At 46.4% G+C, this 19,502-nt stretch overlaps 1 protein-coding gene across 3 annotated transcripts in view; it reads left to right on the plus strand.

Annotated features, from left to right (window-relative positions):
* TEKT3 (tektin 3) overlaps positions 1-19,502 on the plus strand; it is a 35,740-nt gene that overhangs the window by 13,697 nt on the left and 2,541 nt on the right. For all 3 annotated transcript variants that reach the window (XM_040453154.1, XM_040453152.1, XM_040453155.1), the window contains exons 4-7: positions 5,289-5,359; positions 10,127-10,270; positions 11,782-12,004; positions 14,696-14,850. In XM_040453154.1, coding sequence (XP_040309088.1) covers positions 5,289-5,359; positions 10,127-10,270; positions 11,782-12,004; positions 14,696-14,850 — 593 coding nt within the window. The remainder of the gene's footprint in view (positions 1-5,288; positions 5,360-10,126; positions 10,271-11,781; positions 12,005-14,695; positions 14,851-19,502) is intronic.

Genomic DNA, 19,502 nt, shown 5'->3' on the forward strand with positions numbered 1-19,502 from the left:
GGTCAACAGATGTAAGAGAGTTTGAAAGATACAGTATAGGATAAAGAAAGACAAAAAAATCATCTGAAGTTCAGCCGGACAGAAATCACCTTTAATTTTGGAGAATTTCAGTTCATCCAGAGAATTTCAGAGAATTTCTTTTTGTTAGTCGTACTGAGACAGCACCCAACTTAAAGACACACAAACAGGTCTTCAAGATTCGAATGATACTGTGTACACAATTTGAATTGTGGTGCGTTGTTTTTCTGGATAAATGCTCAATGATGTTTATTCTTAGATATGGTTGTAGGGAAGGCACCACCGTTCTTTTTAAAGACTTAATTTTTTAAGAGCAGTTTGAGGTTCACAGCAAAATTGAGGGCAAGGCATAGAGATATCTCAGTTAGCTCCTGTCCCCATCCGGGCACAGCCTCCGCCCATTACTAACACCGCCCCACCAGAGTGGTACCTTTGTTACAATTGACAAACCTACACTGGTCCATCATTAACATCCAAAGTCCGGTTTTACCCTTAGGGTTCACTCTTGGTGGTGTAGATACAAAGCTATCATAACATATCCATCATTGATGTATATGGTATTTTCACTTCCCTAAGACTCCTGTGTGCTCTGCCTAGTTATCCTTCCCTTCCCAAAGTGCTTTATTTAATTAAGAATTCTATTGGGGTCATTTTCCCATAGCATTAGATATACATGAAGGTGTGATTTTAAGGGTTGCATTGGGTTCCACAATGTCAAGGTGCTATCATTAAAAAAAAAAAAAATCAATCCTCTCTTTTTGAATAGTGAAGTTGTCACCCTTTCTCACTCCCCCCCATTTTTTTTTGCTATTTTAATAACACTGCAGTGTACAAAAATACTATTATTGATAACTGTATTTTTTCTGATTATTTCCTTAGAACACATTTCAAGAGACGTAATCAATATGTTAAAAGGCATATGCATTTGGGAAGTTTTGATATATAGCCAAATTGCCATCTAGAAGCTGAGATATATATATATATATATATATATATATACACATATATATATATTCCAAACCTTATATATATATTTCAATATATATATTCATATATATAATATATATATATTCCAAACCTTATATATATATTTCAATATATGTATTCATATATACATATAATATATATATTCCAAACCTTATATATATATTTCAATATATATATTATAATATATATATATATAATATATATATATTCCAAACCGTCCACTAATTAAATGTGATTTAGTTCTGAGTTCTTCGGCCTTCACTTCCCAGACTTACCCCCAGAAGATCTCTGCTATTCCTTTAAATTTTTTTTTTCCAACGTTTTTATTTATTTTTGGGACAGAGAGAGACAGAGCATGAACGGGGGAGGGGCAGAGAGAGAGGGAGAACAGAATCGGAAACAGGCTCCAGGCTCCGAGCCATCAGCCCAGAGCCCGACGCGGGGCTCGAACTCACGGACCACGAGATCGTGACCTGGCTGAAGTCGGACGCTTAACCGACTGCGCCACCCAGGCTCCCCTCTGCTATTTCTTTAGATGTCAGCCACGATGTGCCTCGAGCCCTTCCTCGTCTTTTTTTTTTTTTTTTTTTTTTTTTTGGCCAGATTCTCTATTATGTCTTAGTCCTGTGTCCCTAAGTCCCAGAAATGTATTTCTGTTGGGGTTATAACCCTGTTACCCGTCCCCCACCTCTTTTTTGGTTCCTATTTATGAAGCTTAAAAGTGTACTTTTCTTCTACCCTGATGCCGCCAGCCTTTCCCTTCCTAGTTTCGGCGCCACAGTTCTCCAGCTTCTCATCGCTTGACCGTCTTCACCCTTTGTAGTCAGTCTGTAGCTCCTGTAAATTATTCCTCTGATTTGATTCCCAGCCCCCTCCTTCCCATTCCGTTCTCCCTACTGGTCCTCCTTCCTAGCTGGTTTATGCAGAATCCCCAAATATCTTCCCTTTGCTCGGATCCATACAACCCATGATCACCAGAGGTTCTGTCCGCTAAAAATCTCTTCCCGGACTCCCGAATCTCTAGGACCTTCCGTTGTCTGGCTCTTACGCCTTCTCCCTCTCATTTCCTACTCTGACCTGCTGAATTTCGGCCGCAGGCAATCGGTTCACTATCCCTGAACCAGCTTGGCTGGCCTTTCCGTGACCGGTCCTTGGTAAAAGATGAATCCTTGGTAAGAAGGGCAATTGGACCAGCTAACAGCCTGGCCATCAGTAACTGTATCCTCGCAAGTTATCAGGGTTCCTTTTAACATTGTATTGAATTATTTTTAGTGATCTCTTGCCGTGAAGGGTCGTAAGCAGAAGACTGTCCCTGGTTCTTCTGCTTTTCTTCACTGCCTGATTCTCTGAAAGAAATATGAGTGGAAATAAGAAACGCAGGGAAATTTGGCCACTACAGAGAGGCCACACAATCTACTTTGTAAAAGCCACAGACCCCAACTGCTGCACACGAGTGATCAGGAACAGAGTATCCTGAATATATAGTAGAGTTACAAGTCCCTTCCCAGTTCGAGAACGATAATGTTGTCTAGACCAGTAGCAGAGGCTGCTTTATATCCAGATAACGAAATCTGCAGCTAGAACAATGGTTCATCCGTTGAAGGGTACCTTGGTCATTGCCATTCGAGTAACAAGGGCACCCATATCTTACTCCAAGTGGCAATATTAGCATATCTTCTCTTTTTACCAGCACGACTCTACCTTTTTAGAATAATTAAATAAGCCCTGGCAAAGACAAGAGGTAGTCTTAAAAGGCCTGCTTTTCGCGAAGGCGGGCGCCTCGACATATTTTCTCGTGAATTCTGTTGACTCTGACTCACATTCAATCAGTGACAGCCATCAAATTCTTCCAGAATGGCTGCTCTTGGGGAACCGATCAGGGTACCATCTTTTTGGTCCTCCCAGGCCAGGCTAACTCCTTGACCTAGTTAAAGCCAAATGAACCTTTGAGTACCTATTAATATATAAACTAACACTGGGGACAGTTCCAAAGGTCTTTGGTTTTAGGCATTCTCTATTCCATGAACGCTTCTCCCTCCCCCGCCCCGGCCACCCTCTCTCTTTCTCCTTATGCCCCCCTCCCCTGCTTGTGTGCTGTCTTCTCTGTCTAAGGGAAAAAAAATGGCTGCCCAGGTGGCTCAGTCGGCTGAACGTCTGACTTTGGCTCAGGTCACAATCTCACGGTTCGTGAGTTCGAACCCCACGTCGGGCTCTGTGCTGACAGCTTGGAGCCTGGAGCCTGAAGCCTGCTTCGGATTCTGGGTCTCCCTCTCTCTCTGCCCTTCCTCTACTTGCCCTCTCTCTCTCTTTCTGTCAAAAATAAATAAACATTAAAAAAAAGAATAAGAAGACTATATAGTTTTTTTTTTTAATTTTTTTTCAACGTTTATTTATTTTTGGGACAGAGAGAGACAGAGCATGAACGGGGGAGGGGCAGAGAGAGAGGGAGACACAGAATCGGAAACAGGCTCCAGGCTCTGAGCCATCAGCCCAGAGCCCGACATGGGGCTTGAACTCACGGACCGCGAGATCGTGACCTGGCTGAAGTCGGACGCTTAACCGACTGCGCCACCCAGGCGCCCCATGAAGACTATATAGTTGAGTAGTAACTGATATTGGAGTGAAGAAGGCCTTTATAGTCAAATTAATGAAGGCAGAGACCAAAAGGGGATATTTAACAGATTTGACATTATAGAAATCACGACTGTCTATGTATCGAAACCACTACGCAAAAATACAAAGGCAAGGGACAAACTGGTTAAAAATATACATATATTTTAATACTATATGTATTTATGTATACAGTTATGACTTCTGTGATGGGAAAGGATTGCATTTTAAATATATAAATTAATAAGAAAAAAAGCCCCAGAGAAAGTGGAGACACAGGTGGTTCACAAAAGAAGAAAGCCGAACGATGAGCAAACATGAGTCAAACTATTAATTTCATCACGTTTGCTTTTTGGGGGAGGGGTCCTGATGCCCCGGGAACAATGGAGAAGATCTGGTGGTGACTGCGTAACAGGTGAGGTAATGAGGTGTACCCTCACTTGTGGTTATACAGGGGCATGGCTTCTGTGAAGGGCAGTTGGGCTGTATTTGTCAAAACCTCGACAAAAGGCATACCCTTTGGTGGTGTCCAAATATTGACTGAGGGTGTTCATCACGGTATTGTTTAATGTCATGGGGAAACGTTCAAGGTTCAAATGAAAAGGCAGGCCACAAACAAGTGCGCGTAGTGTGATCACTCTGTGCTTGAAGTAGTGGCAACAATGACCATGGGCGCTTTTGAAATGTCTTCTCTCTCTCTTCTTTTTTTTTTAGTGTTTTTTTTTAAATTTATTTCTGAGACAGAGAGAGACAGAGCCTGAGTGGGGGAGGGGAAGAGAGAGAGAGAGAGAGAGAGAGAGAGAGACTCAGAATCCGAAGCAGGCTCCGGGCTCTGAGCCATCAGCACAGAGCCCGATGCGGGGCTTGAAGTCACAAACCGTGATACCATGACCTGAGCCGAAGTCGGGTGCTTAACAGACTGAGCCACCCAGGCGCCTCTGAAATGTCTTCTTGCTGCTGTCTTGGGTTTCTGGGTTTTCTTATGTGAACACGATCTTCAGAGGGAAGCGAGACATGTTTATTTAAAACATGTGTGATACAACACATGCTATGTAATAGTGCATGTATCTTGGCGGCATCTGAATGCCATGCGCGTGGACAAGGAGAGAGGCTACAAAGGTGTTTATAGGAGTGTGAGAGCTGAACTGCAGGGCACAGTCAGGGCCAAAGGAGGGCTGGCCTCCCGGTGTGGAGGTCAAGTTTCCATTTGGACCAAAGAGCTGGGCCTGTTGGAGGTTACATGCCCCGCCAGAGGGAAGTCCCTTATTGGCTGTTCCTCTGTCTCCCCAGTTTATCGTCTCTGAAGAATAGTTATTATAAAAGAAGCCTGCGTTAAATTCACCAGAATGTCTGTATTTACGTACCGTTTGATTGTTTTGATTAAGGACCAGAAAGAAAAATGCGACAGTTTTATCCCCGTCCCGACTAGTTCCTTCATGTAATTTTCCGGTAGCCCCAGAAAAGGGAAACTCTCATTCTCATGTTTAGATTGCAGCATCATGAGGGGATGTCGGTAATTAAGTGGATGTAAAAACTGTTCTCATTTTTATTTGACGCTTTCTTTTTTTTTTTCCCCAGGAACCAAGTTGCCCTTTATTGATATGTTCTCACATTGTTGGATGTTGTACCTGATGATGAAAAACGGTAATGTGTTTTGTTTTTTAATCACATAGGAGGTTGACACTATTCTGTGCTGTGAAGAAAGGATGAAGCTTCATTTGGATAAGGCCATCGCTCAACTTGCGTAAGTTGTAACTCTATATACAACGTAAAATCACGTCTCCAAACTGTGCTATTGTGCCTCCTGTTTAAATTTCTCTTAGCGTCTTATGTAAGGATTTGTTGTAGATGGATACACATACACACACGTGCATGCGCACCTATACATTTTTATTTTATTTTTATTTTATTTTATTTTTTAAAGTTTTTTATTTTTTTTTACATTTTTAGAAAAATTTTTTAATTTATTTTTTTTAAATTTCCATTCAAGTTAGTTAGCATCTAGTGCAACAATGATTTCAGGAATAGATTCCTTAGTGCCTCTTACCCATTGAGCCCATCCCCCCTCCCACATCCCCTCCCGTAACCCTCTGTTTGTTCTCCATATTTATGAGTCTCTTCTGTTTTGTCCCCCTCCTTGTTTTTATATTCTTTTTGTTTCCCTTCCCTTACGTTCATCTGTTTTGTCTCTTAAAGTCCTCATATGAGTGAAGTCATGTGAGTTTTGTCTTTCTCTGACTGACTAATTTCACTTAGCGTAATCCACGTAGTTGCAAATGGCAAGATTTCATTCTTTTTGATTGCCGAGTAATACTCCATTGTATATATATACCAACCACATTCTTTATGCATTCATCCATCGATGGACATCTGGGCTCTTTCCATACTTTGGCTATTGTTGATAGTGCTGCTATAAACACGGGGGTGCATGTGTCCCTTCGAAACAGCACATCTGTATCCCTTGGATAAATACCTAGCAGTGCAATTGCTGGGTTGTAGGGTAGTTCTAGTTTTAGTTTTTTGAGGAAACTTTATACTGTTTTCCAGAGTGGCTGCACCAGCTTACATTCCCATATACATTTTTATTTGGAGGTTGAAATGAGGTTTTTTTAAAATTTCTATTTATTTTTGAGAGAAACAGAGAGAGAGAGAGAGAGAGAGAGAGAATGTGCACACCAGTGGGGGAAGGGCTTCAGACTTGGAGTTGTCAGTGCAGAGCCCTAGTCAGGGCTTGAACTCAAACTGTGAGATCATGACCTGGGCCGGAACTGACTGAGCCACCCACGCACCCTGGAGTGCTTGCTTTAAGTTCATAGTTAAAGAAATCATTTTAAGATGCTAAAGAAAGGATTTCTGCCCTAATTTGGAGACATGGCTAAGATTTCTTTCAACTCAGGCTTTCATTCTCTGATGAGAGAGCGACTGGTATATATTCAGCCCAACAGTTGGAGAAGTAATGAATTGTGGCTCACTTTAATGGTGATTTCCATAACTCCTTAAAGACTCAGACTTCCCTGATCTCGCACGGTCCCTGGCACATGCTCCCCAGTGCTCTGGTTGTGCTATTACAGCACTGACTGCTTCCCATTGCATTACAATTGTTCGCCTATCCTACTCTCTACCAGAATACAAATTCCTCTTTTCTTGGCAATAGCAGATAGGAGGTATTTACTACTTATGGTGGGGATTGGGGCAAGGGAGAATAATAATCAAAGGAAGGTCTTAAGCAATGGTAAACAGCTGTCAGCATAGAAAACACATTGGTTGAGCCTCTTCCCTAACATGACTAGGAAAATTAATGTTCATCTGGTTATGGGTCATGGAAAGCAGCATCGAATATGTCATCCAAAGGAGAGGCTGCTTCTGCTTATATTAATGTTATCAAGGATAATGTGGGATAGCCTACAGGGTATACCTAAGTGTCATAGAGGTATCCGTACTGTCTGTATTGTTTGCTCACTGTGCCCATCAGGATTGATGCTCTGAAGTTTGGCAAGATTTAGATGGCTGAGATCTCTCTCTCTCTCTCTCTCTCTCTCTGATTGGAAAGGCTCTTTAGTACAGAAATACTGAGGAGAGGTAGAAGATTAGTTAAGGATGACTGACTGTACATGGTTTGGTTGACCATATGCAGTTTTCCTGAGCTGTAACCACAAGGCAGTGCAGTTCTGATATTACTTCTTGGCTTCTGTTCCCTGGGAATCCAGAACCACAGTTTAGCATGGTTCACAGAATTGTGTCTGTTCTCTCTTCTCCAGGTCCAGTTCCCAATCCTGTTTTCTTTATAACCTAAAACCTTGCAGCTCATCTTCCATGTTCTTCAAGCTTCTTGCCCAGATTGTTCTACTGTGGAACAGCCACATCTTCCTATCAGTCTCATTTATAAATTGTCTCATTCCCAGCCATTCCTGGCCCTGTTCAGGCCTTTGCAGAAAGTTGTGTCTCCACACGTGCACTTGTTTGGAACCTTTGTTAGCGATGCTTTAAAGACCGTGGCTTTCATTTCATACGCAGTGGGCAGAATGTCTACCTCATTTCCTGGGTTGGTTTCTCCAGGATTTGTGGGGTTGCCTACATGGTCTTTGGGCTTGGTCCAGGAAAGGTGATGGGAGGAGAGTTTCGTAACTTTATTTGCTTTGGAACACACGACGAAAGCCTCAATTTGGATCTCAGTTGAAAATGGAATGTCATTAGGCAGCAATATGGCAGCCAGGATTTTTCCCATCTTGGGTTATAAGATAGGTTGATGGGATGCTGCCTCTAACACCTTCCTAAGGGAGTTTCTGAGGTCAGGTCAGAGGAAGTTCAGGGCATGTCAGACCAAGAGAGGAAGGCTATGGGGCATCTTGCTCCCAGACAACAAGTCAGAAAGGCCTTAATCTTCGAGTTTCAACAGAAGAACCTGAAGCAGGAGACTGAACGCAGAAATAGCAAGGGGAGGCAACTCTCCCTTCTTTCAACTTTTGCATGTGTTTTAGAGTTCGCCAAATTGTTTTGGGATTCACAAAATGCAGACTACTGGCATGTTGCTACCCTCATTTCCATTTTACGGAAAAAGAATCTGCTCTGATAGGTCAGCTGACTTACCTAAAGGTACAGGCAGCTGGGATTAGTCTAGTCAGTTCAACACAGGCTCTACCAAATGGCTTCCGTATGCCAAGACCGTTCTGTGTGCCAGGAATACCGAAATGATGAAGACCATGCAGTTGTCCTGCGTTTTCAAATACTATCTAGATGCTAATGATCCCCCGATTTTTATTTCCATCCCAGACCTCTCTCCCAAGTTCCAACAAGCTCCTTGGTAGCTCCACTTGGATGTCTAATGGACGCTTGAGCTCAATGTATTGGCTGAACTTCCGTTTTCTCCCCAGCCTACTCACCCACAGCCTCACCCATCTCTGTTGATGGAATTCTGCTATTCCAATTGCTCAATGTCACCTCTTTATTCTCCATTGATGTTTAAGCTTCTAGGAGAGATTGACTCTCTCTTTAAAAACACTCAGAATCTGAACGCCTGTCACCTCCTTCACCACTACCCTGTTGGTCAAAGCCACTACTATCCTTCTCCTGCGTAACTTAACTGTACCCATCTGCTAATGGGTCTACCTGTCCCCTGCTGTCTGTTCTCAACCCAGCACCAAATGATCCTTTAAAATTATAAGTCAGCGGTCTCTTCCTTCACTCGGAACAAAACTTGACTCTTTCCAACATCCAGCAAGGTCCTGCCTGATCTATTTCTTCCTCCTGCAAGTCTTTGCTCAAACACTGCCTCCTTAAGGAGTCTTACTCTGACCGTCTTGTTTAAATAATCACTCACACTCTTGTTTCCTTTTCCCTGCTTTGTTTTCTGCCTTGTTCTGCTAATGAACCACACGATTTCCTTATTCCTTAGGGGTATTGCCTGTCTCCTTCTGCTAGAATGTCAGCTTCTTCAGAGAAGAGATGTTTGCCTTGTCCATGGATGCATTTGGGCTTGGAGGACAGTGCCTGACATGTATTGAACACTCAGGAATTTGTTGAATCGACTATTGCCTGAGTAAAGATGTGGCTCACCCATCACCCATGCCCGCCCCATGGGCCTGTCTCTCTCGTGGTGAACTGCTGGGTCTCTTCTCTGGCAGAGCAGGAAGCACCATGCATCTGAGAGTCTCTTCCTTCCCAGAAGGGTGGCTGCTGGAGCATATGAGCCTGGGGGCCACCAATTCCTGATCTGCTTTCAAGCACTCTCTCCCCTGCCCCAGAGCTTAATTTTGACGCTTGGTTTCTATCTCCTGGCAAGTTCTTCAGCCTCCCGTAAGCACAAACTGAAGTCACTTTTAGATGGAGGGAAGCTGGCTTTAAATGTCTCAAAACTTCTCACAGAGTGGGACTCAAAGAATGGAGGGGTTAGGATATAGAAGAGGGAAAAGAAGAAGGAAAGAGAGGCACAGGTGTGGACAGATTACTTTAAACCAGTATCCTTCCTGGAACAGGGCTTGTGTTAGGAAGATGGGCCCCAGCCTCAGGGCTTCAAACCTTCTGTTTGTCTACACCTCTTCTCTCCCAAGCCCCACCACACACCATGGGAGGGACAATGTGGGCAGGGTTCTAATTACTCGCATGTATGGACACCTTCAGGGAGGGCGCCTGTTAATTGGGAAGCTGGACATTGTGTGCAAGAGGAGAGACCCAGATCGCAGTGGTGGGTGGGTCCCTGCACAGAAGGGCATTTACCCTTCCTCATATTAAATTGTTGCCTAGGGGCGCCTGGGTGGCGCAGTCGGTTAAGCATCCGACTTCAGCCAGGTCACGATCTCGCGGTCCGTGAGTTCGAGCCCCGCGTCGGGCTCTGGGCTGATGGCTCGGAGCCTGGAGCCTGTTTCCGATTCTGTGTCTCCCTCTCTCTCTGCCCCTCCCCCGTTCATGCTCTGTCTCTCTCTGTCCCAAAAATAAATAAACGTTGAAAAAAAAAATTTAAAAAAAAAATTGTTGCCTAAACCTGAAGTTCCGTTTCCCCCACTCGGTGTTACAGAGCTAACAGAGCTTCCCAGCACGAGCTGGAGAAGGACCTGAGTGACAAACAGGCAGCTTACCGAATCGACGATAAATGCCACCATCTGCACAACACGTCGGATGGTGTCAGCTACTTTCGCGGAGTGGAGAGGGTCGATGCGACGTAAGTTGGGCACGAAGCACTTCTAGGATTTTGACGTCATTTAATTCGTTCTCTCTCCCTTCAAAATGATGCAGGTTAAAAATGGAAAACATGGGAAGAGAAGAGATCCTCCCTGCTTTGGACGGATCTTCAGTAAGCATGCATATTCCTCCGTCAGGCCTTGACTCTAGCATCCTGTATTATTTTGTAAAAGAATATTTGTTGTTTACACTTATTGTGGTGGTGAGCACTGAGTAATGTATAGAATCATCAAATCACTGTGTTGTACACCTGAAACTATTAGGACGTTGTAATCCACTGTACTTCAAGAATACATATTTTTAAAAGCTCAAAAAAAGAATATTTGTTTATAGTTCTACCTGTGAAAATAACAGCTACTTGAAGCAGAAACTGTGGGATAAAAAAAAACAGCTTCCTGTTTTATTATCACTGCTTGTTGCTTAAAAAAATTTTTTTTGTTAACGTTTATTTATTTTGAGAGACAGAGACAGAGTGCAAATGCGGGAAGGGTAGAGAGAGCGGGAGACACAGAATCTGAAGCAGGCTCCAGGCTCCGAGCTGTCAGCCCAGAGCCCAACTTGGGGCTTGAACCCACAAACTGTGAGGTCACGACCAGAGCCGAAGTCGGACGCTTACCCAACTGAGCCACCCAGGCGCCCCATCACTGCTTGTTGCTTTAAATGTTGAACATTAAACTTGTTCCATCAGTGGTTTCCGTGCCAGGCCCCTGGATGCAGTCTTGGGTTCATGGTCTTTTTCCAATCCTTCCCTTTAAAAAAAAAAAAAAACCCAACTTGATTGAAGTGAAATTCACCTACACTGAAATACATTTGGTGTACATTTGGGTGGGTTTTGACAAATTTCTATGCCTGTATCACCATGACCACAGTTGAAATGAAGCATATTTTCCTAGCCTTGGGGCACCTGGCTGGCTCAATTGGGTAAGCATCTGACTCTTGATTTCGATTCAGGTCATGATCTCACAGTTCGTGAGCTTGAGTCCGCATCGGGGAATCTTGCTGGGGATTCTCTGTCTGTCCCTCTCTCTCTGCCCCTCCCCCCATGAATAAATAAACTTTAAAACACGTTTAAAACATGCTCACCAGAACATTATCATTCTCTTCGCTTTTTGCTATTCCAGTAAAGGGTTATTACTATATTACTGTTTTCGTTAGTACTTCCTTGATTGCTCCTGAGGTTGGATGTTTCTTCATATGTTTATTGGGCCAGCGAGACACATTTCTTATGACTCAACACACCGATACCCTTCATCAATCCCCCCAGGCCTCCCGACTGGACTTAGTGTGTGCTTTGGATTTACAGAAACATTAGCAGGAACAATTAAGAAAAGTTTTCGACAAGCTTTGCTCTGATGTTTATATTTTAGGCAATAAAACCAGGATTCATTGCTCTGGGGTTCTGTCTTTCACAAAATGAATGATTTCCTGCAGACCATCTAGGCTGATTCGTCCTTGTCACCCACGTATGATTCTCCTTTTTTTTCCCTCCAGGGTCTCAGTGCCCGAGTCCTGGGCCAAATTTACGGATGACAATGTTCTCCATTCCCAAAGTACGCGAGCGGCCTCTTCCAAGCTAAGGGACGACATTCACAACCTGTTGGTTGTGACTGCCAATGAGATGTGGAATCAGTTCAACAAAGTGAACTTGTCTTTCACCAATCGTATTGCTGAGACTGCAGATGCTAAAAATAAGATTCAGATTCACTTAGCGAAGGTAAATCAAGCACCCGTGGTACCCCTTGGCTGACCCGGATAGATGGGGCAGGGGGCTCTGAGATCACAAATCTCTCACCGCTGCCGCCGAGATGCCGTAAGACACATGACCTCCTGGCCATCCAGACTGAGAAAAATTAAAGCCAGTACAAAGCACGCCATTTATTTTAGCCAGGTAGCCAGGTGTCAAAATGAAATCGGAATCCACTTGTGTTTGGAACACAAAGAATGCACTGTGCATGGAAAGGTTCCTAGTAGTTAATAGAAACAAAAATATTATGGTTAAAGTTTAATGGATCGCTGGATGTAACTAGGAAGCCAATGTATTATTAGAACATATGGCAGGGATGTTTTCTGTTCAATTATTTCAGGCTCTTTTTCTGAAACCCAAACCAGGAAACGATTAGGTGGTTCGAAGTGTTTCTGATATTGAACTTCTTAAAGTGCTCTAAGCATAAACGTTTTACGATGACAATAAAATGAAGGACTTCAGCAGAAGTCGAGTGTTTCTTTTTTTTTTTTTAATTTTTTTTCAACGTTTTTAATTTATTTTTGGGACAGAGAGAGACAGAGCATGAACGGGGGAGGGGCAGAGAGAGAAGGAGACACAGAATCGGAAGCAGGCTCCAGGCTCTGAGCCATCAGCCCAGAGCCCGACGCGGGGCTCGAACTCACGGACCGTGAGATCGTGACCTGGTTGAAGTCGGACGCTCAACCGACTGTGCCACCCAGGCGCCCCTGGGTTTTCATTTCTTATTGTAAGAACCTGACGCATTCAGCCATGTTGCTGGAAGGTGCTATTATCCCCCTGGGGGCACCAGGCTCTCCTCGATGGCAGCGGTTGAAGTCCCCTTCTCCTGGTGTCTTCTCTGGGCAGGAGATCTGTTGAGCCGGGCAGCGCGCTACAGAAGAGAGAAGTAGGATAGTCCGTCGTGTCCCCGGGAAGCTTGTATTTGTGAAGCTTCCCAGCGACACACGGGAAGCTCATGAACAATTAGTAACGATAGAAAGTTATAAACCGCGGTCACCAGATACTAAATACAGAAAGTGTCGCCGGGGTCTGGGGAAGGAAGCGAACATTCAGGCGGAGTGACGTCTCCAGCCTCAGGAGGTGGCCGGTCAGAGGCGGAGGTCAGGTCTGTAAACGGATGGCGTGTGTCCTGGGAAGAGAAACTTGCCAAGGCGGGCTGGAACCACAGGGTAGGAGACATCAGTGGGAAGGTGTCCACGGGGCAGTCCGAAGCTATTCCAAAGGCCTCTAGAAGGCTCGCGTGATCGGAGTCCCTTTGTTCAACGAACCTGTATTTACTTCTGCATCAGTTGGCTAAGGTTGTCGTAACAAAGCACGACAGACCGGGTGGCTTACACACCACAAATCGATTTTCTCACAATTCTGGAAGCTGCAAGTCCCAAGATCGAAGAGTCAGCAGGGTAGGGTTGGTCTCTTCTGAGGTCTCTCTCCTTGGCTTACAGATGGCCATCTTCTCCCTATGTGTCCCATGCTCTTCCCTCCGTGCCTGCTCGTGTCCTAATCTCCTCTGCTTATGAGGACACCAGTCGTACTGGACTAGGACCTACCCTCGTGACCTCATTTAAAAAAATTTTTTTTTAAATTATTTTTGAGAGAAAGAGAAAAGGCACATGAGCGGGGAAGGGGGGGGGTGTGGAGAGAGGGTCCGACGTGAGGCTCGAACCCACAAACTGTGAGATGGTGACCTGAGCCGAAGTCAGATGCGTAACCGACTGAGCCCCAAGGCACCCCCCCTCCCCCCCCAATGACCTCTTTTTAACATAGTTGCCTCTCTGAGAGGCGCTTTCTTCAAATACAATCACATTCCGAGACACTGGGGTTAGGACTTGGACACAGGAACTTTTGGGGGGCTGGGGAAGAGAGTAGCATTCAGGCCCTACCAGCTGCATTCGAAGTACTATGCTGGGCACTTTGGGGGGGTAAACACACATGGGCAACACCTTGGTCCTGCCATCTTGTATCTTAGAGAGACCCAGAGGTTGGGTGACCCTGGGATGTGTCTCCAGGCCACAGGAAGGTGGCCGAGGAAGGGGAGAGTGGTGGGCGGATGGGGAGAATCGGGAGTGCAGAGGTCAAGGTCGTGGCAGAAGGCGGAATTGTCAGGGTCTAGGAGAAGAGACCGGGGAGGGATCCAGGGTGATGCAGTTTGGGGGCAGGGGGAACCCTCTTTATGAAAAGAGAATAGAAAGTCAGGACCCCCAAACTGCCAGTGCTCCTCTCACGCAAGTGAGACACCCAGAAACTTGAACTTGATTGCCTTCAAGGCAAATCGTCCACGAGCAGGAAAACGCCTCTATGAGGCTAGTAAGAAGACAAAGAGGCAGGACGTCCTGATTGAGGAGGGAAGTAAGGGCCACTCACACCTCCTGCCTTAGGCACACATGCACGCTGCTAAATATTTAACAGGCGATCTAGCGGTTGTGGGTGGGAAGGAAGCTCCAATTTGCAGTCTTTGTTCATCTCTATCCTGTAAATACTCTCCCCACCTGGCAGGTGGCACCTGGACCTGGGAAGAGATGCCCACAGTCAGCTCTCCGGAGATTCCCAAGGGATGGGGCTGGGAGGGATCAAGGAGCTCAGAGAAACCCCCTCCCCACGGGAGGGCAAGGGGCCCTCTCCTCAAATGCAAGAAGCCTCAGGCATTTGCTCCTCTCCCTACAGACCCTGCAGGAGATCTTCCAGACTGAGATGACCATAGAATCCATCAAGAAGGCCATCAAGGACAAGTCCACCTTCCTGAAGGTGGCTCAGACGAGACTGGACGAGCGCACCAGGAGACCCAACATAGAGCTCTGCCGGGACATGGCTCAGCTACGGTGAGGCGGGAGAGCGCCCCTGGCCGGAGGGCCAGGCTGGGGGGGACGCGCCTGGGGGGCAACCCACCAGCCCGATGGTGGCTCTGTGGTCTTCATGAAGGCGCTTCCTGCTTTCACACCGGTCAGATCGCAGAGCACAGTGATGCTGATTCTGTAGGAGCCTCCTTCAAGAGCGCTCGTAATTATTCATGATGGGCACGACGTTGCAATTGAGGAGGATGAATGATAATTCTGGGGGTGGGTGGTGGTGACGGAGTCCCCACGGTTTGAAAGTATTTAATGCCACTGAGCTGTATGTTTACAAACAGTTGAGATGGGGGCGCCTGGGTGGCTCAGTGGGTTCAGCATCTGACTTTGGCTCAGGTCATGATCTCCCAGTCCGTGCGTTCGAGCCCTGCATCGAGCTCTGTGCTGATGTCTCAGAGCCCGGAGCCCGCTTCGGATTCTGTGTCTCCCTCTGTCTCTGCCTCTCCCCTGCTCATGCTATGTCTCTCTCTCTCTTTCTCTCTCTCTCTGTCTGTCAAAAATAAACTTAAAAAAAATTTTATAGTAAATAGGTGGTAAATTTTTTGCATGTACAATCCACCACCACACACACAAAAAAAGAAATGATACCAATACTATATGCAAAAAAAAAAAAATGATAATAAACATTGAGGCTCATTCATTGGGGCCAGTGGGGCATCCGGGTTCCTCTGCACTCTCCTGGGGTCTGGGGTTTCCAGAACACCTCTCTTATAAGTACCTCTCTTGTAAGTGTTGTTTCCTGTGTGTATTTCAGTGCCTGGGACTCATCAGAAAAGGGGCGTGTGGTACCAGTTCCGATGACCCCTGTCTATTTGCTCTCACTCACTTGTTCTCATTGGCCTCTCTTGGCATTTAATATCTCCTCTCCTCATCAAGACCATCATCGCGGTCCCCTAGGACCCTTTTTGTTAGGCTCATTTCAGTGTATTCTGTTCTCAGTAGAAATCAAAAGCAGCTGGCCCTCGTCACGTCCTGCACATACACAGGAACAGGAAGATTCGGAGGCCGCTGAACGCTAGATGCATCTTATTAGGGTGATGATTTTAACTTCAAACATCCCTTTTTGGGATGGGTTCCTGGGGAATTGGCCAAAGCTTCCCCCCATCCCACCCCACCCCACCCCCTCCGCTCCGCCCCACATTCTGGCTTCACGTCCAATTTCCCAACACCTGCCAGTTTGCCTTTTCTTTCTGGATTTCATCATTGCCCTTCGCAGGTCAGGAAAGGCCCCGTGCGGAAGCAAATCGAACTTATAGCAAGTGGAGGCGCAAAGGGGCTGCGCTTGAACTTCCAGATTCCTTTCTGGTGCCGGTGTTGGGGGGGGGGGGTGGGGGAGGACGGCCGCCCGCTGGTCTTGTCTCCCGCCTGGTTCCCGGATGGGGTTCCCTCATCATCACAAAGGATTTATCCTAAGGCTAAAACACAAATGTGGATTCCTCGGAGGCCAAGGGAGATGGCTGTGAGGCCAACAATCCAACGATGGTGAAGATAAGAAAGAGGGCGATGGCCGGAATAGAGTGGCTGCTTGGCTCTCGTTCAGTGCCGGGCCCGTCCTCAGCCCTCCAGGACCTCGCCGCCGACTCCCCGCATTTTACAAACAAGGAAACTGAGGCACAAGCGGGTTGAGCGACTTGGCGCGTAGAGACGCAGAGTGAGTCCTTGCCCACCGCACCGCAGAGCCCCATTCAACCCACTCAACCATCTCTCTCCCCGCCTCTCACGGGGGTGGTGATTGTACCATCCCCCTACGGCGGGCCCATCTCATCCGACCTCCTCAACGCCCGTGTGGAGTGAGTCGACAAAGCAGGAACTGCACCCCCGTCTCCCTCGCAGAGGATGAGACAGAGGGTCACAGAGGAGATCGTTCCTGCAGAGCACCGTCCCCGCGCAGTATGGACGTTGTGTGCGTCGGATGCTAAGAAGCGTGCTTCAGCAGATAGGCCAAGGGAGCGGCTGCCTTTCTCCTGGTGGGGCGGCCCTCTGGGCCATCACAGAGCAGCACACCCAGGCTGGCACCACGCTTCCCCAAGTGGGTTCCAGGGAGCCCCTCCCCACACGCAGCCCGGGCATTATTCGGGGTGAGCTGACCTCCGCCACCCTGGAGGCCAGGCAGGTCCCCCGACGGCCAGTCTGCAGCGCCCGTTTGCTTCCCAGGACGCCGGGAGTGAGAGCAAGGCCCATCCGGCCCCTTCAGGATTTGCTTGCAGGTTGTGGCTCTCCGCAAATATTACCAGGGGACGCTGAGCGAAGTTTCCTTCTCTGAGAGTTTCTGCAGCGGCACCAGAAGGGGAGACGGGGATCCATAAATTGTTCACACTGCCATCTGACCGACACACAAGGGGCTGCTTTTTAAAAAAATTTTTTTTTCAACGTTTTTTATTTCTTTTTGGGACAGAGAGAGACAGAGCATGAATGGGGGAGGGGCAGAGAGAGAGGGAGACACAGAATCGGAAACAGGCTCCAGGCTCCGAGCCATCAGCCCAGGGCCCGACGCGGGGCTCGAACTCACGGACCGCGAGATCGTGACCTGGCTGAAGTCGGACGCTTCACCGACTGCGCCACCCAGGCGCCCCATGGGGGCTGCTTTTTAAAAGGTTTCTGAGCAGCCGTCTAAGTCGTCTAAGCAGACAAGGAGGCATTCAGGGCTGCGTGATTTTTACTTTCTTCCCCCTTCAGGGCTACGCAGAATTTACTCTCCCTTTGCTTCCTGTAGAACCCACAGTATGTCTGTTGCCCCTGCCCCCTTTCCTGACCTCAGGACAAAACTGACTTTTGTTTCCGTCAAGATTTCTCGTTAAAGTGTCGTTGCCAAAAGATACGGTCCTAGAGGAACAGCCGTAGAATTTGGGATGACGACTGAGGGAGGGGATCATCTTCCTTATTCACCCTCATCCTTCGGAGAGGAACCCTTTGGCCGTGTAGACGAAGAAACGAGAAAGACCGTGGACTCAGGGGAGTGAGTGACAAATTGCAGTTTTCGTGTCCAGACTTTTGTTTTCATTTCAAGTTTTCCGAAGGGGTTCTTTCAAAAGCAATGCTAAAACATTTTTGGCATCTTTGGTGGGAGGCCAGACCAGGCTCTGCTCCACTTAAATAATCTTGGTACGTTAAAAAAAAAAAAAAAAAAAAATGACAGTGGCTTTATTTGTATTTGAACGCAAAATGTTTTTTCAGTTCTCTAATTCCCCTCCCAAAATGAGTGGTTTCAGCAGAACAGCTCTCTGTGATCTGCGGAGAACAAGGAAGCCAGCGGTGAGATGTGGCCTTGAAAGATGAGTGAGAAGGGGCGTCTGGGGGGCTCAGTCGGTTGAGCGTCCGACTTCGGCTCAGGTCATGATCTCGCGGTTCGTGGGTTCGAGCCCCGCGTCGGGCTCTGGGCTGACAGTGTGGAGCCTGCTTGGGATTCTCTCTCTCCCCCTGTCTCTCTGCCCCTCCCTCTCTCACTCATGCTTTCTATCTCAAATAAACAAACTGCAAATTTTTTTAAAAATGGTTAAGGTGGTAAATTCTATGTTGCGTGTCGTCTGTTGCAATTAAAAAGCTAGTATCCTGAAAAAAAATTGCACATTTATCTGGAATTCAAATTTAACTGGGCATCCTGTATATTACCTGGCAACCCTACATTGTGGGGATTACAAATAGGAATGAGACGGTCTTACCCAACGGGGTCCTGTATCCTGAAGCCAGCTTCCCGGGTCTCTGCTTCTGTGCTTTGCTTGCAGGGAGCGGAGAGGGTAGGGGCAGGAAATAGGACCCAGTTCCTTATTATGGCCAGTGAGGCTCCTTATTTCCTTCTTGGTTTCCTGGATAACCGCGTGAAGCTTATAAATTCATGTGGGCCGCCTGCCTGTGGAGAGGGCAGTTCATCAGTCCCCCAGCTCAATTTCCTTGTCTGCAAAACAAGGAAGCTGGGCTTGATGACCTCTCACATTTATTTTCCAGCTGCAGGGTTCTGTGAAGCTATACGGTTGCCTGGGTATAATGATTTTCTCATGGCCTGGGTGTTTTTCTATGATGGAGAAATCCCTTTCTATCTCTAGGGACACCGTATCTTTATTCTGTTCATTGTCACTGTTCTCTTTATATTATTACTGTCTATTTTATCTTATGTTTTTAGGGGCGCCCGGGTGGCTCAGTCGGTTAAGCGTCCGACTTCGGCTCCGGTCACCATCTCGCGGTTTGTGAGTTCGAGCCCCGCGTCGGGTTCTGTGCCGACAGCTCAGAGCCTGGAGCCTGCTTCGGATTCTGTGTCTCCCTCTCTCTCTGCCCCTTCCCCGCTCATGCTCTGTCTCTCTCTGTCTCAAAAATAAATAAAAACATTAAAAAAAAAAAAATAAAAGCAGCTGATGGCTAGTTCCATGCAAAACTATAAGGAGAGTTACCTAAATTCCTATGCCTTGGTTTTGTCATCTGTAAAATGGGGATAATCGTGGTATCTACTTTGTGGTGTTGTTATGGGGATTAAATTGTCTGATCATGGAAAGTACTTAGGACTGTACATACATATGCATATATATTTGTATATATACTACATGTATAGAATGTATATAATACACATATACAAGTTATATACTATATTTATATATAATAAAGTAGTTAAGAAGTGTGTTGCTATCATTATTATT

This window comes from Herpailurus yagouaroundi, unplaced genomic scaffold (genome assembly GCF_014898765.1).
Source record: "Herpailurus yagouaroundi ecotype Mexico unplaced genomic scaffold, PumYag 208, whole genome shotgun sequence".
NCBI classification, from domain to species: Eukaryota; Metazoa; Chordata; class Mammalia; order Carnivora; family Felidae; genus Herpailurus; species Herpailurus yagouaroundi.